The sequence below is a fragment of the Mycteria americana genome, chromosome 11 (genome assembly GCF_035582795.1).
Source record: "Mycteria americana isolate JAX WOST 10 ecotype Jacksonville Zoo and Gardens chromosome 11, USCA_MyAme_1.0, whole genome shotgun sequence".
In the NCBI taxonomy this organism is placed as follows: domain Eukaryota; kingdom Metazoa; phylum Chordata; class Aves; order Ciconiiformes; family Ciconiidae; genus Mycteria; species Mycteria americana.
This window is the reverse complement of record NC_134375.1, coordinates 12,528,007-12,550,648: the sequence shown is the minus strand read 5'-3', so window position 1 is coordinate 12,550,648 and position 22,642 is coordinate 12,528,007. Positions and strand designations below refer to the sequence as shown.

General features: G+C 42.9%; 1 protein-coding gene across 1 annotated transcript in view; it reads left to right on the top strand.

The window, feature by feature from the left end:
* The window catches only part of LOC142415610 (contactin-4), a 194,443-nt gene that overhangs the window by 50,604 nt on the left and 121,197 nt on the right, over positions 1-22,642 (top strand). The window contains exons 3-4 of the mRNA XM_075514156.1: positions 12,872-12,998; positions 14,067-14,242. Of these exons, the coding sequence (XP_075370271.1) occupies positions 12,872-12,998; positions 14,067-14,242 (303 nt within the window). The remainder of the gene's footprint in view (positions 1-12,871; positions 12,999-14,066; positions 14,243-22,642) is intronic.

The window sequence follows — 22,642 nt, the reverse complement described above, 5'->3', positions numbered from 1 at the left end:
TGTCTGGTCAGACAGTCTGTCTCGACCTGCTGGTCACGCTTCTTTTGATGCAGCCCAGGATATGGTTGGCTTTCTGGGCTGCAAGTGCACATTGCTGGGTCATGTTGAGCTTCTCATCAACCAACAGCCCCAAGTCCTTCTCCTCAGGGCTGCTTTCAATCCATTCTCCTCCCAGCCTGTATTTGTGCTTGGGATTTCCCTGACCCGTGTGCAGGACCTTGCACTTGGCCTTGTTGAACTTCATCAGGTTTGCACAGGCCCACCTCTCAAGCCTGTCAGGGTCCCTCTGGATGTCATCCCTTCCCTCCAGCATGTCGACCATACCACACAGCTTGGTGTCATTGGCAAACTTGCTGTGGGTGCACTCAATCCCACTGTCAGTGTCACCGACAAAGATGTTAAACAGCACTGGTCCAAATACTGAACTTTGAGGAACGCCACTCGTCACTGGTCTCCACGTGGACATTGAGCCGTTGACCGCAACTCTTGAGTGTGAACATCCAGCCAATTCCTTATCCACCGAGTGGTCCGTCCGTCAAATCCATGTCTCTCCAATTTAGAGACAAGGATGTTATGCGGGACAGTGTCAAATGCTTTGCACAAGTCCAGGTAGATGATGTTAGTTGCTCTTCCCTTATCCACCAGCACTGTAACCCTGTCGTAGAAGGCCAACAAGTTTGTCAGGCACAGTTTGCTCTTAGTGAAGCCATATTGGCCGTCACCAATTACTTCCTTATTTTCCATGTGCCTTAGCATAGTTTCCAGGAGGATCTGCCCCGTCATCTTTCCGGGTACAGAGGTAAGACTGACTGGCCTGTAATTCCCCGGGTCTTCCTTTTTTCCCCTTTTTAAAAATGGGGGTTATGTTTCCCCTTTTCCGGTCAGGGGGAACTTCACCAGACTGCCACAACTTCTCAAATACGATGGATAGTGGCTTAGCAGCTTCATCTGCCAGTTCCTTCAGGATCTGCGGATGCATCTCATCAGGTCCCATGGACTTGTGCACCTTCAGGTTCCTTAGATGGTCTTGAACCTGATCTTCTCCTACAGTGGGCAGTTCTTCATTCTCCAGTCCCTGCCTTTGCCTTCTGCAACTTGGGCAGTATGGCTTGAGCACTTGCCAGTGAAGACTGAGGCAAAAAAGTCATTGAGTACCTCGGCCTTCTCCATATCCTGGGTAACCAGGTTTCCCATTTCCTTCCAGAGAGGGCCCACATTTTCCCTACTCTTCCTTTTATCACTGATGTACTTATAGAAGCTTTTCTTGTTACCCTTGATGTCCCCAGCCAGATTTAATTTTATCAAGGCTTTAGCTTTCCTAACCTGATCCCTGGTTGCTCGGACAATTGCTCTGTATTCCTCCCAGGCTACCTGTCCTTGCTTCCACCTTCTGTAGGCTTCCTTTTTGTGTTTGAGTTTGTCCAGGAGCTCCTTGTTCATCCATGCAGGCCTCCTGGTTTTTTTAGCTAACTTCCTCTTTGCTGGGATGCATCACTCCTGAGCTTGGAGGAGGCGATCCTTGAATATTAACCAGCTTTCCTGGGCCCCTCTTCCCTCCAGGGCTTTATCCCATGGTACTCTACCAAGCAGATCCCTGAAGAGGCCAAAGTCTGCTCTCCTGAAGGCCAGGGTAGTGAGCTTGCTGTGTGCCCTCCTCGCTGCCCTGAGGATCAAACTCCACCATTTCATGGTCACTGCAGCCAAGGCTGCCCTTGAGCTTCACGTTCCCCGCCAGCCCCTCCTTCTTGGTGGAACAAGGTCCAGCATAGCACCTCTCCTCATTGGCTCTGGTTGAACTCCGGGAACTTTATTTAAGCTGCCATCAATTTGGCATTCAACGGCGTTAATTTTAATGCCAGATTTGTGGGGGATTTTGTGTTTGCATGTCTGTGTGTGCGTGGAGGTTCTGGTCCCTCTGCAGGTATGACTGAGCAGAATAAATGGGGATAAATGGTGGCTTTCAGAAAAAGAGTTGGGGAGTCTATGCGAGTGCTGCAGGTCCCTGTGCTATGGGTGGCCGTGCAGAGCGGGACACGGTGTCAATGGCTAGTGTGCCCCGGCAGCCGGAGCTGCAGCAGCTCCCCTGCACCCTACAGCTTCTCCGTGCAGGTAATTGCCCACGGGAGACCAGGAACACTTTTTGTTGGTGCTGCTCTGCTGAGGGTTACAGAAGCATTTAAAAAAAAAAATTAATTGAAGGACAGCTCCTCAAATGTGCCCTGAATTGGTGCAATTCCACTGACTTCAATGAAGTTACGGAGATTTACACCAGCTGAGGTTCCAGCCTGGTGTCCCAACAGCAGACTTCAAATACCTTAAATCCATTTATATAACGTAACCACCTGGAGATTATAGCATTGGATCCTGTTTAGAGGATTAAACACTTTCTTGCTTTAGTAGCAGTGGGAAGAGCTAGTGAGGTTTTCCTGTCCACGGCCAGGAGCCTGCTCAGCATCTTGATACTCTGCAGTGTGATGCCTGGCACATCTCAAGAGGCTATGCAGCAATGACTGCAAGAATGGCTTTGATTTACCTCTTTGTGTAACTTTAAAAGAGAGGTTATTCTCTTTTCCTGAATAAGTTGGTTCTGTTTAAACCCCAGATACCCAGGATACCATCAGGCTTGCATTCAGGGCAGCCAGAGACCATTACAAGCTGATGCTGACAATTTCGCCAAAAATATAAATATATAACATTATAAACATGAGGTTTCTGTCTCTCACCATTCTTTCAGTTACACTGTAATTTGTTACATTGAAATATTATCTGTTTTTCTTAAGGCAAGGGCTGAACTTAGAAATAGTGACAAAAATGCAGAGTGTAATATTTGTAATGAGGCAGATGCTAAAAGGTGCCTGTGCCAGTAGTCTATGATAGAAAGGACACAAAACTCATACTCACCTTATTCCCACGTTACTGAATATGAAGTATTTGCTCGTGGGGCCACGTGTGAAACATCATGTTGAACTTGTAATACATACATGCTGTAGGGATCTACACATATCCCAAGTGGAAGAGTTTGGACAGGACTGTGAAAGGCTCCACCACCAACGTATAGGTGTGGTTGTCCTTGCAGCCTTCCCAGGGCTTGAAAATGAACAAGTATTTTCCTTCATAGCCATGGATGTGTGTATATCTTGGGAGAAACCGTACGCATCTCCCATATGCTCTTTCCTTATGCTTTCTTATTCTTTCTTTATATTGAAATTCAGTTAGAGAAATTGCAAATCCCAAGCTTTTTTCACAGGAATGTGTTTACAGTTTAATTCTGCCTTTTTTTTTTCCAAAATAGCCCTCACGTATTAAAAAAATCTTTCCCAAAAGCAGCTGCTTTTTTGCGAAGTTTGTATGCTTTTAAAAGATTGAAAGGAGTTGAATAAACAACTCAGCTGCCTTGATTTAGATGGACACTACCTTTATTCTTCATGGTTTTTTAAAAACAGACTTGCTAGGTCAGAATTATTTTTTGAAGGCATTTAAACTGACTGCTTCTAATACAATGTAGACTATTCTAGATGAAAATAAAATAGCTCTTCTCTACATTTGCCTGTGGTTCTGCAGGAACCAGAGGCAGAAAGAAGCCACGGGAGAGATTTTTGAAGTTGTCCAAGAGAGGTACCTTGTTCTTCCAAATGTTCAGTGATGGGTAGACCCATAGGCAGACCCACGGCTGTGTTAGAACAGTCTCTGCTTTCATACACTCATGTCTGTTAAACAGTTGTCAATTAAGTAAAAGCTGCACACCTTAACTGCATCTGACCAGCACCTTCAGGTGACTAGTACTGGGAGAAGACACAACTCCAACAGGTGGAGATGATGAAACTTCATCACCGCTGTCCTATTACAGTGTTGTCCCAGGGATATGGAAATGTTCAGATACTGCCAAAACTAAAAGACAAGGAGAAGTGTGTGTATCGTTGAGTAAACAAACAGCTCTTTTACCCTCTGCTTTGTTCATGTTTTAAAAGTTTTGTGCCTGTCTGTTGGCAGCAAGTCATGCATGCTAGCTGAATGCTAGTCTCCTCCTGGGAAAGCATTCCTGATATTCCCATAATTGCTCAGCAGCACCGCCTGCTCTGGGCATAAGCAAGGGCTTGTTACGACAGCTCTCAGCACTGCTTCTCTTAGTACTGTGCAACTAAATGTCAAACTCATCCCTGATGTATTCTCTTGTATACAGTGTTGTGTTTTCTTGCCGTAATTGCAAAATGTGTGCCCATGACCCAGGACAAGCAGATTTACAGTGCCCCCTTGACAAACTGAACCACCATACGTGCATTTTCTGACCAGTGACATAGTGCAAATTAGGTTCCTGGTCTTACCCTCGAAGTGTGCCAGACTGATTATCCCTTGCTCGCTGCTACCCAGGAGCAGTACTGCATCGCTCAAGAGGCGCTGGTAATTCGATCTGCTTATTCACAAATATTTGAGAAGGGAATCCATTGCCTAAACCTCTCTGTAAATAGCTGGATAAAAAGTTGGCAGGAATCAGCTTTACTTCTGTCAGTGGCTAATGTACTTAAACCTGAAAACAAAAAAACGGGCTTCACCTTGAAGCAATGCGCCAGAGAGAGTTCCTTTCACCTTGAAGATTTCTGCAGAGTTGGGCTCCTCAATCAATTGAGAGCCTGTACACATTGCCAGAGTTGTCTTTGTTTTTCAAGCAATAGATGATACAGAGATTATAGGTTATTGCCCCAGGGACTTCTCTTTTCGAAGGCTCCAGGTTTTTAAAGGAAAGAGGCTTTTTCAATATGAGTATTTCATAACTTTTTACTGTCCGCTGGTGGGGTGGAGAGGATAGCGTTTGTTAGCCTGGCTTTTACACACCTTCCTTATTACATAAAAGATTAAAATCAATTGATGTTCAGGGTGGTACTGCAGAAAGGAAATACCTGGCTTTAAAATATGCACACAGACCTACTACTTCTGCTTTTTTTTTTTATATCCGCTTTATAGTCTCTGTCATACTCAAGACAACTGAAGTTCTAACAGTAATGATATGTGTTCTTGGAAGACAGCAATTATATCAACACCTTAAATTTTACTAATAAATCAATAGGTAATGAGTACAGACCTTTAAAACATTTATAATACCATATCCACAAATAGCTCTATACGAGAACATCCGACACTGGAGGGATCTGCAGACTTTGGGAGGAGGTTGAAAAATAGTTGAAGGCAACTTCTGTGCCCAGTGATGTGCTGTACTTGGGCTTGGTCAGAGGTGATGGTAGTGTCAAAGCACCAGGTGCAAACATAAAGGTTTCTAATAGTCTAGGGTGTTGGCAACAGCTTTCTGAAAGAATTTCACAGATTTAGGTCTCTTACTAGGCAAAAGCCATTTTCAGCCTGAACCATAGTCTTTGCCCATTGCATTCAGGACTTGTTTTCAACAGGGATGGAAAAAAATCAGCCCGGTATCAATTTCTAGCTACAAGATACAGGTGCAGTCAGGATTTGTAGACCTTGGGAACAGTCCTCATGGCTTGACTTTGCCTGTGCTTTCCTGGGAGGTTACAAACCTCTCCAGAAGCCACCATTGCCAACAGCACGGGACTACGCGAACCCGAGAACGCAATTCATCAGGCGTGGGATGTGGCTGCTACCCCTGCTGCGTCTGTGACAGGCCACCTGCATGCCTGTTGATGGATGAGGATAATGGATTGAGGCAAGATGTCTCAGAGCTGCTGTTTCAGTGGTTAAGATGAGTGCCATGGATGGAGTAAACCATGAGCATCAATTGTGTCTCCCTTAAGGACCAATTTCTCTGTCATTGACTGACCTCTTCGGTTGAAAGTATGTCATGTCCTGAGTTGAAAGAATTAAAAAATACGTAAACTGTGAAACACATCAAACACCAGTATTTTATCTAAGGCTGTATATAATCCAGTCATCTGAGACGCTGTGAACTCGATTCTTAAATACACAGTATTCAAAAGCAGAGTAGCAAAATGACAATGTTTGCATTGGCAAGTAAGTGTCATTTTCAAGATGTTCAACTACAGCTGGTGAAGTGCGTAGCAAGGAGTTTTATGTGAATGAGCACAGCCCCTGCAGGTGATGTCCAACATCCCTGTCATTTCGCTTCCATTCACAGAGGAGTTTTAGTAGCCCCAGTGTTTGGATGCTATGATCACTTTGTCTCTGTATACACTGGTGAAACAAAACGAACAGGAGCTAATGTGAGGGTGTGACTATTTTTATTCTTGTACCAGCAGATTTGACCAATTAAGTAATGACACAGCACCATGAGTTGTTATGGCGATGGTCTTAGGGGAGAATGAAGGAAGTAAGCGAGGACAATGTATCCAGCGACTGAAGAGCTAAGTCCTGGATTTTGACCTGGGCTTGGTTCAGCGACGTGCTGGTGGCATCCTGGAGGGTGGATTTCTGGTCACAGCTCAAATTCGTGAGAGTTGCATGTGCACAACAACAACAACAAAGGTCATTTAGTTCATAGATCATTATTTAAATCATAGTTAAGTCCAGAGGAACAAACATTTTACAGTGGGTTTTTAGATAATGCAGGTTTAGTGTCCTTATTCCTGGTGACAGTACATGTTTGAACACATTCAGAATAGATGTTATGCAGCAGCTTTTGAGAACCCTGGTGAAATTGTGATGTTATTCATCTCCTAAAAACAGAATGTATGTCTTTGTTACTTCGAGAAGAAAAATGTGCCTCTTTTTTTTTTTTATTACTGCCCAATGGTAACAATAGATGTATTGTTAGCTAGGTAGGGACAGTATTTTAATTTCCTGTCATAATCCTGTGTTTCTAGGGCTGGATATATAACTCTGCTGAATGATTTCCTCAGGGCTAGAGCTTAACTTATAAGACATCAGAAGAAGCCTGACTATTATTTATGTATTTAAAAGTATCTTTCAAAAATATCCTTTTGGTTGTTTCTACTATTTCAGCACTGGAGATCAACAAATAACCTGATCATTAATGAACAGGCAGCTGGTTCTGTGTTATCTTTTGTAACTGATCTTTGGGCAGAGGACCTGCAGATGCCCCAGTGCTCTTCTGTTGTATTTACTATTATTACTGTTGTTGTCTTATAATTATTCATGGCTTTATCGTGGGCTGATATCATCCTTAACAGAGCAGTGCAAGTTTATCTGTTTATTTTCCTGATGTCAGCTGTGATGACTCAGGGAGAAGGCTGCTTGGTGAAGAAACTTGTGATTTTCTGCAGTAATGGAGAAATGTGCTTTTATTGTGTACTGGAGAGAACATCTGTGATCATAATCGTGCTGTTGACTTACTAAAAGAACACAAATTACATTCTATTAAATAAGGTTTTTGTCGTAGGACAAGTCACTCATTACACTGCATTGGGAATTGCCTCCTCCCGGCTGTCTAGACCCAGTAAACAAGGCACAGGGAAAACTTGCTTGCTTTTGCATGTACGGATCAGGTAACAACATTTTATTTGAAAAGTGCTAACTTGATGACATTTGCTATAATTAATCATGTGGCATTTAAATAGGTGAAATGATGATACTGCTGTGGTACAGGCAGGCAGACTGAATGAGAGGCTTCACAGATGAACTCCCCGAGCTGGAGCCTGACCCGCGGTTGGCATTTGCACGTTGGTTCCTGAGCTCCGGCGTCGCAGGACCCGGGCAGAGTCAGCTGGTGGGCTGGCTCCTGACCTCCCCTAACTGATGGACCCCGGCCTTCCCTCAGAGGTCAGAGCACGCTCGTGTCGGGGTGTATGTGTTTAACCCTGCCTTTAATTCAAACTGCTCCAGATACTTGGGTCACTCGTAAATAGGGTCGTCAGACCATCACTGCCTCCATTTCAAATTCTGGACCTCTTCCATGCTGTCATTTACAAGAGTGAAGATTTATTTCTTCCTGTCTTCTGAGCTTCTGGATTTTTATGGCTGCGTTACTGTCTCTGAGGAATATCTGACACTGCTTTTGAACTCGGGTATCAGATGCCTGCCTGTCAGATGTCACCTGTCAGGCATGGCTTTCCACTTTAACTGCATTCGTACTTGGTACAGCAGCGACCTGGGAAATAAAAGTATGTCAGAAAAGAGAGGTGACAGCGGGAGGAGCCATCTAGCTCGCAGTCCTTGTTGGAGACCTGTAGGGTGCTGCAAAACAAGCCCAGTCCTGCAGCCTAGTGCTGCAAGGGGTCGGGAGAGGTGGTGGCTCTCTTACTCATGCAGCTTCTCAGCCCGAAAGCAAGGCTGCAGGGCATGTCTGGGACAAGATCTCGGGGAGGGTGTTTTGCTCCCATGGCTCGGAGTATTGCAGTGGATCTGCAGAAAGTGCATCTTATGCAGTGATGGGGTGGTGATGATGAGAATGAGGGAAGGAGCCTCCTAATTTGTTTCAGCTTTGCTCCTGATGGAAGTATCTGATTTTTGTTGTTGTTTTGTTCTCTTTCTTAATCCTTTCTTAAACATGTTGGTCAGCCGTGGTGCAGTAGTAGACAGGAACGATTGATAGCCCAATGGTGGAGAAAGGCTGGTGATTGTCTCCAGAGATGCAGAGCTTCCTATAAAAATAACACTTCATACAGGACTTTTGAAATCTCCTTTTTTAAGTACATTTTTTGTTTCTTTTGAATAGGAAGCACCTTTAGCAGGTCTTGTTCATTGAGAAGTCTACAGAATTATTTGTAGTAGGACTATCTGGTGTAAAAATTTCTTTCTTATAATTTCAAAGCCATTAGCACCATTTGTGTGTGCATTTGATGTTCATAGAAGTGATAGGCAAAAAATAAAGAGGAAGCCATCCAATTTAATCTTTTCCTGCTCAGGAGGAAGCTGTTGTGTTAATCAGCGATGCCTTTGAGCTGTCCTATCCATTTCACTTCCCAGTTTCCTGAAGAGTTGCTCTTCCCGAGGTGCAGTTTTGTATTGTAGAAATACCGAATTGTAGCGCCGTGTGAAAACACACCAGCATACGTAGCAGAAACCAATTCCCTTGGCAGCAAACAAGGAAAGGATTTTTGTTATTTATACTGGATATACTCCAAGAATTCTCTCTTCAGTTTAGTTATTATCTTTCCCTACAGTGTGGAATATTCAATTAAACCGTCTCTCAAATTGGCCATAACTTTCAATGAAATTTAAAGCAGTTCTATTTAGGTAATGATACCCGTCACCAGGCTTAATGTTCAGGGAGAATAGGAATGGTTTCACCTGTTCGCGTGAATTAACCTCAGCTGACATTCTTCATGTTCCAATTCCTCAAAAGCGCACAAAGATGACAAGCATTTAGCATCCTACCAGCTGTGCTGGCTCTCAGGTTTGGGGGGTACTGGAGGGACACAGAAAATATACTCTTCATTTGGAATGTATTTAAGTTGATCTGGCATTTTTAATAGATTTTGTGATTCACTAGGAAAAAATATATGTATGTATCTCAGCAGAAGCTAGGATAGCAGAATGTTCTTCTGAATTGTCACATTTTGTCCAACAGCATATGGGCATACACCTCGTACTGTGTTTAAAAATGTTTCTTTTATCATGAAATATACTGAAATTTCCTATATCCTGCATCTTACTGAAAGAAATACAGTTCTCTCAAAGGAGGCAGACCCAGAACAGTAGTACATTTGTTTCATCTGACAGGGGGAAAAAAATACTTTTTGGTAACCAATCTTGTTTGCAACTTGTCTTAAACTGAGGGCAGCTCAGTGTTCATTCTGGGTTAACTCATTTCAGGCTCGAGCAAAAGAAACGTAACTCAGAAAAATAAAATCTGTCACTGGAGAGTGTCTTAACAGTTAGCTTGTCCGGGAAGGTTACTTACTGTATTTTCCCAGGACAGTAACAAACGTGTAAGGAGTAGGACAGGTTACACAGTAGCTGCTGAAAATGCTAAAGAGCAAAGTGAGCTAAAATAACTGAGCAGCTTTCATGTGTATATATACATGTATGCATTGCTTTATTGTTCTGTTAGATGAAATGGCCAAAAGAGAGCCTAAGAGAGCACACAGTCTCGTAAGAAGGGCAAGGGAAAAGCCTGCTGAGCTCAGGAAAGAGCCTCCTTCTGACATTGGTGGGCTTCTGTGGATCAAGCGGCTAGTAGTGTTCATCAGTGATAAACTAAAAATGTGTTATTGTTGCTTCATGATTGCAAGTCCCTGAACATTACCGCAGTAGAAATGGAGTTACTGCTTTTATTTAAAAAAAAAACCACCACAGTGTAAAATTCACATTTCGAAGTTATCTGGGTAGCAAAACTTTGCTCCCACAAAACCAGAGACTGTAATAGAGCAAATGCATTTGCCTGTGCTGACACTAAACATCTGACATCTGTTTCTACGCAGTAACATTGTAAGTTAGTAAAAAATGGACAATATGTGGTACAGGTACTTTTAGTTTTCTGCCTGTAAGAATCTAGACGGCAGTTTGTTTTATTTATTAGTGAATATTTAGTGTTCTTTGAACCAAATCCTCCTCTTCTGTAAGGTACTGTGGCTCAACTCTTGTCACACAGTGCATTAGGATCTGGGCTGCAGCGATTTCAATCACGCATTACACTGTAGCAGAAGGACTCTACAGGCTGATGATTAAATAGTTTGGACTTGCTTATCTTGGTTATACACAGGCAGCAATAAGAGAAAGAAGAAAGGCACTCAAAATAATTTTATCTACCCAGTGTTGCAAGGTTTTTCCTCCTCTTCTGTTCCCTTGATATGCTGGCAGCTGCTTTCAGAACTTCTCCCTGCCTGACCCAAACGCTGTTCTCTTGAAAGCCAAGTAGTAGTCGCACCAGGGCTTTTCTTCTTGCTGGCTAACAGGAAGAGCAAGCTTTTTTTTGCCATATAAAAGTTGAATGTTAAACAGTGTCAGCAGCAGATGTTGTAATATTTGGAAAGCGGTTTCATTTGATCTTCCGTGAGCTTCTGTTTTACCTTAGGCAAATCAAGTTATTTGGTCTTTTCACCTATTTGTGACTATTTCTGCCTTCGTAGTTCCCTACTTTTTGTCTGATGTGTTTTCTAAATTGTATTTTGTTTACTAATTATATAGGCAGATTGTAATGTTTCTTACAAATGTAACTCCCTATCAAACACCCCATTGCATCACGTGGACCAGTTTTGTTATACCTTGAAGACCAGTGTCTCACCCCAGGACGCTACACCATAACAGTCTGGGCCCTGATCCTGCAGCCAAGTGATGTCCTGGACATATGGGGACACATTTGGACCCTTAGATTTGTTTGTGTGTCTGTTTCGCAACTCAAGTAGGTGAGCTATCTACTTTTTAATGCAAGGTGTGTTTTCTTGTGACGGGAGGAGGACCAAGAATCTGACCTTTAGCGTGATGTGATATGATATAAATTGACACACCATAATTGAAATAACAGCAAATGACAGTGTAGCGTGACTTGAGTCCTTTGATGGGGTGTGAGGCAGATGACACAGCTGATGCAACACATACCTGAGTCAGCACGGTTTGCTAACTGGATTACCTGGGATGGCCTGGCTTGTGCCTGTCCCAGCACAATCAAGCTCCTTGCCTGTGGGAGTTGAAGGGACTCCTACACCTGAGCACCAGGCCAGCTTCTGTATTTTACAATTAGAAAACTGGATAAATTAAAATGTATTTTAATTCGTCTGGTTTTGAACCCATTAATATAGTACTCGGAGCTATAATCTTTATGGGCCAGCTTGTAATATTCTTTCTTACACTGAATGAGACTGTTTAAGGAGTGATGCAGCCCTGCGTCTCAGAAACAAGTCAGGATATCATAATCTAGCCCTGTGTGCTTTATGGTTATTATTATCTTTTCCTGCCAGCAATAGTAAGTTGCACACAGGTATAATTTAAAGCTAGAGATTATGTGAAATGTGTTTTGAATAATAGATGAATCTCAGTCAGCTATCATTAGCATATAATTAAAAATAAATACAACTGATATGACTGTATGCTTAGTGCATTCTCTTTTGTGGTGGTGCCTGGGGGAGGAGACACGGGGGAGAGGTTGCTCCGTTATAATCTTCCTGGCAAAGTCTCTCTGAAATCCTTCTGTGGAGATGACAGAATTTTCTCCCTGGAGTAAAGAGCTATTGTTCTGTCCCTAATAAATCCAGCTGATTTCCCAGTGTTGGGGGATATGAGGACTATACACATCCATTCTCACCCTCCTCCCGTCAGGAAGATGCATTGTCTTCTGTTCATTCCTTTTTCTTTCTTACTTTTTTGTACATCCCATCATCTTTATATGTTATTTATTCATTCTCCTCTGACCGCCTATACCCACAAATTTCCTACATGTCCATCAAGATGGTCTTCTGGCAGCAGACTAGATGGCAGTGGGGCTGCTTGGCCAAAGTGACATCCGTGCTCACGGCCCTGCGAGTCCCTGCCCTCACCAGTGAGGGAACCACTGGTACCAGCAGCAGCACCCTGATGGCCTGTGCAGTTGCCCTTTGTCCTGCAGAACATGATCAGAAAATGAAGCAAGACTCCTTCCATTCAGCTAAAAGACAGAAAGTCCTTGCTTTCTGTAGCTGTATTTAATAATGAGTATTTTTAATTTACAGAGAAAATATTTCAGTGTTTAAAAGTGAAACTAGGCATTCTGATTTGAAGTGAGCTGTGCTATCACAGTAGGATATGCCTGTTGCCCTTCGTTTGAACTTTGGATAAAGTTTCAATCTGTACTCTATTTACTGCACAAATGTTTTCCCGAATGTTGACTCCACGTGAGGTTCAATGGCTTTTGGAAAAAAACCTGGCTGTTCTTAAAAAAAAGTGTCATTATCCTATCTTTTCTAAGGCGAATGATACATGACTTCCTGCTGGTAAGGTACTATTTTATATTTTAACACTGGATACAGAGAGATTCCATCAAGTATCTGTCACATTTTTCCTCTCTTTAACACAGACGACAACACACTACATGGGCCAGTTTTCCTTCAGGAGCCCGACAGCGTGATCTTCCCCTTGGATTCAGAGGAAAAGAAAGTGAAGCTGAGCTGCGAAGTAAAAGGAAATCCCAGGCCAACCATTGGGTTTGTTGAATGTTTAACTATTCTTTAGCATGATCTCCGCGCTACAGCAGTATCCCCTAAGAGCCTCTCTCCTGCATGCGTCACGCGGTGTGACTCGGTGATGCCCCGGGAGTCCACCACAATGCTGATAACAAAACACAGGCATCAGGAAATCACTCCTTATTGCAACACAATTGCAAAAATTGGGTAAGAGTTAACAAAAAGGTTATGAAGGGATTGTAGGTAGTCTTGGCTCCCAGATTAACCATCCTTTTCCACAAACATGGAAAAAGCTCTTAATTGTTTTCAGCTTTAGTAACTGCTTTGAGATCCTTACGAAAAAGATGCTATATACTGTGGTGATGCTGTTGCTGTAAATCATTTAGGCTGCTGGTTTTTTTCCTTTAGTGCCTTTCTCATTTTGTTCACCAAAGTAAATGCCACTCTCAAACCGATTAGAGTCGTCAGACCTCAGCCACCGTGCCGTCTTCTGACACAACCAACTATTTAATGCAATAAACTGTGTTGATTCACTGGTGCAAACATACTCAAATTGTTTCTCTGTGCATTCTGGTAAAGGGAGCTGCTATGTGGCTGTGGCTCCTTCGCATGCTTCACCCAGGGCTGCTGGGGATGAGGGTTGCTATAACTGGGGCAACCTGGTGCTGGAATTTCTCAGTGCCCCATTTTGTGACAACATCTACTGCATGTGAATTTTCTTAAATTTAAAAACAAACAGCTAGCAAGTCGAGAGGGGAAAAGAAACCTCGTTGGACTTGAATGGTTTAAAGATCCTGTTTCTGGGACTTCCCCTTGCAAAATGATTAATTCCAAAGAGCAGCAGCACTAGCAACTACAGAAGCATTAATCATATCAGAGGCTGAAATACATGTCAAGGATATTGCTCTTTCAGTTAAATACTGGAATATTTCAATACTGTGCAGGAAATTTGCATTTTCACGCTTTTTTTTTTAATAAGTAGTCAAAGGTGTTTTAAATCTTTCTTTATTTACTACATGTTGTATTTTCAAATACCCAAGAGTATTCGTTAATATCAGCAGAATTTAACTTTGGCATTTTGTGCTATAGGTGGAAGTTAAATGGAACCAGTATTGACATCGGTATGGATTACCGCTACAGCATGGTGGAAGGCAACCTATTGATCAATAATCCCAATAAAACCCAAGATACTGGAACATACCAGTGTGTAGCAACAAACCCGTTTGGAACGATTGTCAGCAGAGAAGCAAAGCTTCAATTTGCTTGTAAGTAACAACGCAGCCTCCGTTCCTGCAGCATGCTAGAAAAACTGAGAGCGCAATGCCTGCTCTAATAACCTTTTCTAATGCATTATGTAGTATTCTCTGAGCTGTTCATGGAGTAGAGAAAACACCTGGATTTAGAGGGGAAATGTGAATGAGGAATAGATGCCTTGGTTAATGATTATTTAGGTAAAATTATATGTAGTATGCAGAGTAAAATGCCTTATTTCTTGAGAAAGAGGCCACCTAGGAAAGTACCTGGCAAATGGGATCTCACCATTGATTTTTCCTTTCCTTGGAGAAATAAAGCTTCAAAATATTTGAAGGAGTATACTCTTTATAAGGAATAAATTCACAATGACAGTTTTTGCAAGTCTTACATTTCAGTACTTAGGTACAAGTACTTTCAGGTGTGGGTGATATTTTGTAACTCTGTGTAAAAGGGAAAACAGGCTGCTTCATATTTATTTTGGGTTAAATTCAGAGTTGCAGCTTCTTGTCGAAAGCTAAGGATAACAAAAGACACAGGTCTTGATGTGAATTAGCATTATATGAAATTACGAAAAGCTATTTTGAGGTACAGGATAAAGTCTGTAAGAGTGGGCAAATGATAATGCAGGACCACGGGTCATCTTTTTTCTCATGTAGTTGCGAAGGTGAAGGCAGAGAATAGATACACGGGCTTGTTCATCCATCATTTCTCTGATTTCTCTGTGCTGTTGTCCTGGGAGGGGTGTACATAGCAGCTTAGTAATTACAGCAGGACCTACTATGAAGTATCCTTGCAAGCATGTGCAGGAGTTCAAGGCAATCCGTTCCCAGACATGAAGCTATCAGTAACGGTGAGCTGGGCTTTCAGTACAGCTTAATGAAAGATGCTTTTGACCGACTGGTAAGAGAAGCTGATAGAATAGAATAGACTATTTCAGATGTGCTCCAGCTACAAAAATAAAAAGGTAAAAATGCCAATAAATGCCAGGTTCACACAATATAGCGAAGTGATTTGTAATGAGAAGTATTACTGTGAGTTAAGGCAAGCCCTTTGCCTCCCTGTGTAGTTTACAATATATTATCTGTTTGCTTCTGACCTGCTTGTGTTTCTCCGTGACTGAAGGTGCATTTTCACTGTGGATGGGTAATGAACAGCTTCCTCAAGACCAATCTCATCACTCCAGATTTCAGTATGTCAAGGTGATCGCTTCATAAATATTGCGTTGGTCTGCTTCTCTGGAGACCACGTGTTTCACAGCAGGCTCTGTCCTACAAATCGTGGCCTTCTGCTAGCTATCAGGGTGAGACTGGGAAGCATCATTATTCAGAGCAAAGCACTTCAGCACCCCCTTGGCTGGGGTCGTACTGTTTGCTGAGGTCAATCGTTTAAGGACATGCTGAGTACCAGGTTGCAGCTCCTTAGACGCTGGTCCCATGCTTCGAAGTTCAGAATATGGGACTAGGAGGGAGGATCCTGGTGCTGGCAAGTGCAGTAGCCACGGACAGCTTGAGTGGAAATACATCAGCTTCCTTGCTTGTTTAAATTGTTAGGTGCCTATTAACCAAGAGCTTGCAAACATGGAGAATTCTGCACAAAAAATAAGAAACCTTTAACATTATATCTTTGCTTCAGATGCACAGTGTTTATTAAATTCTGATTAATTTATCTACCTCGATGAATGATATATCTGGCAAAAATCTTTTAAGTTTTCTAGTTGACCAAATACAAATTTAGTTTGACTGATTCTTAATTAAGAAGATTGAATTCAAAAAGAAAGCTCTTTCTTTTCCAGTTAAAATAATGATGGGGAACTTGAATAAATGTATTATTTTTGATTCCTAAAATTTATTTTAGATTGCTAAAACAGCATAATCAGATTAGAAACATTTGGATTAAATAAAAAAAATTAGCATTTATCAAGGTAGGCTCTGTGCTTTCAGTACGTTATTTTGTCTTGTATAATCAAAGGGATTGCAACCCGAATTAGCTGAATTAGGAAATACAGAGTGGTTTACATTTATTACAAAAGCTCTGCCTCTAAGAACCAATAAAAAGGGGCATCTGTATTAGTAATGTGTGTTTTTCAGCCTTGACGTCCAAGACATGTGGATGCAGTAGCACTGCTTAATATAACTACTTGCCTATATGTAGATTTATTCCAAACGAGACCATTTTTGAATGGCCTTCTGTAGGTTCTGCGTGGAATAACATAAGCACTGTATGGGGAGGACCCTTTCTAGCCACTGGAGAGCTCTTTTAAGCTTGTGTGCTCTCAGTTGGTCTCTCAGGGTTTTTCCCTTTTATCAAGTTTTTTTCCTTGAATTTACACCCTTGTCTGGCCCCTAGATAGCACGTGCAGTCTCCGACCCAGCTCCGGCACTTCAGCTTGGTCTCTTACGCCCTGCTATGTCACATGTTACGATTTAACTGTGGAAAGCCGTTTGGTTAGAGTCAGGACCGTACTGCTTAACCCGTCCATAGCTTCCCCCTTTGTCCGAGCATTCCCTTATTTTCTAGCCTGATTGGTGTGATTTTTGTGTTATCTCATTTTTATTTCTAAGGAAAGTTATTGCTGAGTCTTTTGAGACTAATGTCTGGGGTTTTGAGCTTTTTTTTTCCCCTCCTCTTAAGGGTTAAATTCTGAATCCTGGGGCATCATTAATACACATTCATTCGTTCTTCAAGGGCTGTATTATTCTTCTCCGGCGTTTTCACTGAAGATTAAACTGCGATCTAGCTATTCAACCTCCTGTGGAGGTCAGAGAGGGTCAGCAATTTAATCCTTGAAATATGTATTTAGGTTACAAACTCATTACGATAAAAGTGCTAATATTTTCCCCCAATACTTGCTTTGTGATATATCATTTGCATTTCAAATTTGTTCTTCCCCCCCCATGCTAGTTGTCTCTGAAATTGAACATATTTTTGCAAAGTAAGGAATCTGCTTTGCCACAGTAACAGAATCTGGATTATTGATACCCTAAACCCTGTGCTTATAGCAAACAGGCTCTCAGAAAATAAAAAAAGCTTTAAACTCTGAGTATGGATTCTAATAATGGCTTTTGCAAAATGACATACGAAAACACAGCTGAACTAGATTAAATTACGTGCTTTTTATTTTAGGGGATGGGGCTTAGCTTGACAATTTTATTCACTGTACCACACTTTCTGTTCAGAAATAATGCTGAAATCAATAAGAAGTTATGCCTGGAAAGAAGTGCAGCTCTGATGCTGCAGTTTAGAGATGTACCCACCCATTCAGACATGTGATTAAAGCTGTTTACTATGGCCCGGATCCTGCTTCTGTTTAAGTCGAAGATAAAACTTGTATTGATTTTTAGTGGCACCAGAGTTGGACCATACCCCTCAGAAAGTGATGAATTTGCAAGTTGTTCCGCCTGCTCAGCTCCCGTTCTCTTTGGCATGCTTTGAAGGTGCTGAGCAGCTCTTGGCTGCGGGCAGGAAAGTAGTATAGCTCAGTGCAGAGTGGCACACCGTGAGCAGGATGTGCTTTTAATGAGCGTCCTTGCCAAATTATTTCTACTGACTGTGAAATAATTTACGAAATGGAACATTAGTGCACACAGGTGCTGAAAGATGCATTTATACTCAATCTCTGTAGGCATAAAATCACAAAGTTGAGTCCCAGGAAAGGCTTCAAGAGCTTGTCTGTCCCCAGTGCGAAGCAGCATCGATGCCCTTCCTTAGAGAAGCTCGCCAGCCTGTTCTGCACAACATTTGCATACCCTTCTCAGGAGTGTGTATTTGGAGGACTATGTATTAAGATTTATTTTGGTGGCCTCTGCTAGTGCTAATCTTACTTGCTAGCAGCTACTCCTGATCATCTGGACTACGCTTGTACTCCATGCCCTGTGCAGGTAACGGCCCAAGGGCTTTCAGATCTGTTCCTCCTCCCCTTCTATTGACTGTCGAGTGTGGTAGATGTCCAAAGGATTGTGCTTTTGGGCAGCTGAGTCCCAATGGCTTCCCACCAGAAATGTCTTTGCAGAAGCCCCCAGTCTATCGCCACGTGTGGGTGACCTTGGAGAGCGCCAGCTTTCACCTGACTTGTGGCTCGTCGACTGTCTTAGGGTTTGCTTTTGCTTAACCAAAGGCTGGTAATGAAGAAAAGGGCCAGCTTGTCAAACCTGTTCAAAATGAGCAACGCTGGTGGAAATGAGTTCAGGAATAAAAAGACTAAGTTAGGTTTCCCCTTCTGTTTGTAATTTTTTGCTAAGTGATGTCCGGATGTGTTCTTTTACAGTCCCATTGGTAGGGTGGGATGAGCAAGCCGGGACTGTCCCCAGCAAAGAGAATGGCAATTCTTATCTTACCTTTCAGCTGATTTATAAGCACCTATAGAATAACATCTCTAATTAGAGATTAACTTTGATACTTATTTTACCTTGCTGAGGCTGCAGTTTGTTTTTTACCACCAAAGCTTTGAAGCCAGACATTTTTGCACGTCTCCAGGAGCAGCGCAGAGGGTCAATCTGGACACCCCTGTGCCTCCCACCCCCGGGGTCTCCAGACTGTGTCTGCTCCATCGCCGCCTCCATCCGTGGCAGCATCACCAGGATGGGGCCAAGGCTCCGCTCTGCTCTCCCAGCAGATGACCCCTGTCTTCTCCTGTGGAGCCATCCCCAATGCTGGTAGATGAAATATCCTTCCCCTGCTGTGATAACTAGACTCAATTTGGCCCTAAACTCCTCAGCAGGATTTACAGTTTAACCTGAAAATACACAAAGACAGTGCTACCTGCAGTAATGCTGGTTTAAAAATAAACCCTCTGGAGAGTGGGTGAGTAGCCGTGCACTAGCTGTTGCCTTTCTCATCAGTACCGATGTTTGTCACATGCTGTTGATTGCGAAATGAGTATCCAAAGAGGAAAATCAAGTTTAAATTGGTGTAGTTTTTCAGTCATACCATTGTTTTGCCCCCTGTTGTTATAAAAACTGCCTAAAAGTGATGTCTGTGAAACATGAGCTGTTAGAGAAATGGGATCTACTTTTCAGGGGTTTTTACCATTTTGCACATTGTCGCACCACCACGCTGGGAGGACGGTTGGTCTCCTTCCTCCCACTCTGTGCAGAGATGCTTCTCTGAAATCAGTGTCTTTCCAACCTCTAGCAATTTTCTATGAAGGAGTTGCCTTTGAATCTGTAATTTAACAGGTCCATGCTAATGCTATGGGTATTTTCTGCAGTTGGCAGAAATTATATTGAGATGTCCAGGGGCTGAGGCACCAATTTTTAGAAGAGAAATGAGGCCCTGGGAGAGGGGATGACGATGCTGAAGGGAGGTGTCCTCAGAGGATGCTATAGAGCAGCAGCAACAGCAGCAAACCATCGCTGTGCTGCCCCTGGGAGCCCTGAGATGAAATGAAAGCAGAAAGTTCTCCTCCTCCTGCAGACAGCCCCGGTCAAGCAAAATGGCATATTTTGTGTGTGGAATTTAGCCTGCACTGTTTTACTATGTTTGTGAAGACTAAACCGTGCCTGGAGGGCAGGGTTTGCAGGTGGGCTTCCCTCCACTGCTAACCGGGGCAGCAGCTTCAGACTTAGCTTTTGTACATTTTCCGTTGGATTGTTCCTTTATAGAAACTCTAACTTTCTTCTTCATTACTGTGAGCATACTCCTAACTGCAGGGAATCGCATGGTTGTTTCTGAAAACTGTTTCCCCACACACTTTATTAAAGGAATCTGTTTTAGAGAAGTGTTTCTGTTAAAATAATTGTTACGCATGAATTAGCAGCTAGGACTCAGCACTGTGCAGTGCAAATGGTAGCAGAAAATACAGTAATAATGTGGTTGTAATGAGAATACTTTGGGGCTTTGACCTACCATCCCAAAATAATTTCACTGTGGTGGTAGAAAAAGAAAATTACTCCCAACATTATACTGAAAAGGATTTTTTCCAATATTCCCATTGCTGGAATGATTCCTGTTATATCTTGTACCTGAGCAAATCCCATAATTTTTGCTATTAGTTGCTAAGAAACAAATTATAATTGCTGCTCAAATTCTTTACTATTGTACCCTCTTATTGCCCTGAAGTGCATTCATTTTCTTTTTGGAGATTAAATGATCAATGAAGTAATTCTTTCAAGAACAATTAATAATGAAAACATTTTCAGAAAACCGCCAAAGTATCTGCCTTGCCTTGCCTAAACAAACAAGCGCAACAACAATCGCATTGATTGATCAATGAAGCGATGCGCTGCCGCTTGGCTGAATGAGGCATTCGGCACGCAAATTAAATCATTTCCGCAGTGATTACTAACGTCTGAGTGTTGAGAAAAGATGATGTGTTTTAAACCTCCTGGAAATTAAGGAGACAGAGGGTTTGGGTTGTTTTTTTCACAAGTCGGACTGCAGCTGGGACGGCGGGTGCACGTGGCTCTGCTCATCCCTCAGCAGCCCGTCGGTCACCTGTGCTCATCCCCTTCGTGAAGTTTAGTTTTTCAAGGTTTTTCTGCTTGTAAAGGGCAGAAACCCAGTTCAGTGCATTTTCCTGGCTCCTTCCTTTTTCTGGTTCTGTAAGACCACTTGTGAAAAGCCCCCGCCAGGTACGTGAGGTGGGAGTCTTGAGCATCCTGGGTGGGAGCTGCCCACCTGCACTAGGATGGGGGAGGCCCCCATGCCTGCCTGCACACAGCAGCCCCTGCCTGCAGCCACCGCCGCAGGACACGGCTGCCTCTGCTCCAAGGCTGGGTTTCACCCAGATATTGAAATAGCACGCTTGGCTATTTCTTGCTCAGGTAGCCCTTCTGCTTTTTCAGAGCCTTGACTTCAAATCTGCAGCTCTTCCCATAGGTTAATTCACTTTTTCCTGGCATTTTCTTCAGCGTGCTGCCTCCCACACGTATGGTCACAATTCAGAGACAACACCCCCAGCTAGCAGCTGGAGCTTGCTTACACCCAGGGCACATGAATCTGCGTTAAATAATTTAATTTCCTTAGTTTTTCTTACATCTTCAGGAAGTGGTTTTCTTAACATGACCTACTTGCCCTGTACACACCCCAAAATCTCTTCTGCTGTCTCATTTTTTCCCTTTGAAGCCTTTCAGAGCTTCTGCACGTCCAGGCCAGACGGAGGGTTTCCTTGTGGTGCACAGGAGCAGCTCTGCGGCAGCAACAAATGACACCGTGCTGCAGAGGGTCTTCCTCTGGCTGACCTTCCTATTTCAGTTTCCAGGGAGACTAAAAAACTCACTATAACATTTCCCGGACACACAGGACACATTTTAAATTCTGGGTCCAATAAATAAATCTCTCTTGGTACAGATTCTCCAGTAAGAGAGATTTCCTAAACTTTTCATTCTTCCTAAAGGAACAGATGTTTTGTAGCTCCTGAAACTCTGCAAATAAAGCATTATTTTGGAGTTTGCATGTGCACCTCTGTCCACTGCCAGAGGCCCTGTCTTCCCAGGCTTCCCCAGTCCCAGTGAAGCGACTGGGACGTGCTAGCCGTCCCCGTTTTCCTCCATGCACTGTGATACACACGAAGCTGTCAGGTCACAGCTCATAAGAGCAGGGCACAAGCTATTTGTGGTGTCCCCATTTCTGCAAAGTTATGATGTTAAAATTGTCTAGGCCATCAGATAACATTTGGGGCTAATTATGACAAATTTGGCTCAAGAGTGTCATTTCCTGTATGCATGTAGAGTCCTTGATTCCTCCTCCAGTGTCCTTTAAAGGAAACATACCATTTATATTGATAAAAGGCCTGATGATCTTATCCAAAATCAGACACTCCTACTGCTTGGGCCCCCAGGACTGGGTTTGGTGTGATGCCAGGTATGTTCTTAACACAGGAACAAGCAAATTTATTTGAATTTTTCTACTTGCACATGTTTCCCAATGTTCCTCTCCTTTGCTGAAATCTTAACTCAGCTGTGCAAAGTGCAGTTGTCAGTGTTAGAGAACCAGCTCCCAACCTCTGCACCTTTGCCACGCAGCCTCCTATGGGTGGGAAACTAGGCTAAGCCTCACATAAGCTCTTCTTTTTTTCTTTTTTTTTTTGATGAATAGGACCAACAGGGAGTATGTAGCAGAGGATAGATATATAACCTACTTTACTTTCATCTGTGATAGAAGGACCCTTAACTTAGAACAGAAACATAGGATTTATACGTGCTTTGTTTCCACCCAAGGGTTATAAATAAGATGAATACATTATTACATGCTTTAAGCAGTGGCAGGGCATTTGTAAATAATCAGTGCACCTTCTCTCAAAGCTAGTAATCTTGTAAGCCTGCAGTGTTATTTAGGAACTGTATTTCGGTTTATATCACGCAGAAATAGTGCTGCTGAGAGCAGGGAGTGTTGCACGGGGAGGTGCTACATCCCAGCCCAGGCGCCGTGTCAGAGGGCTGTGGCTGGGAGCTGCTGTGCCGGGCAGGAGAGCT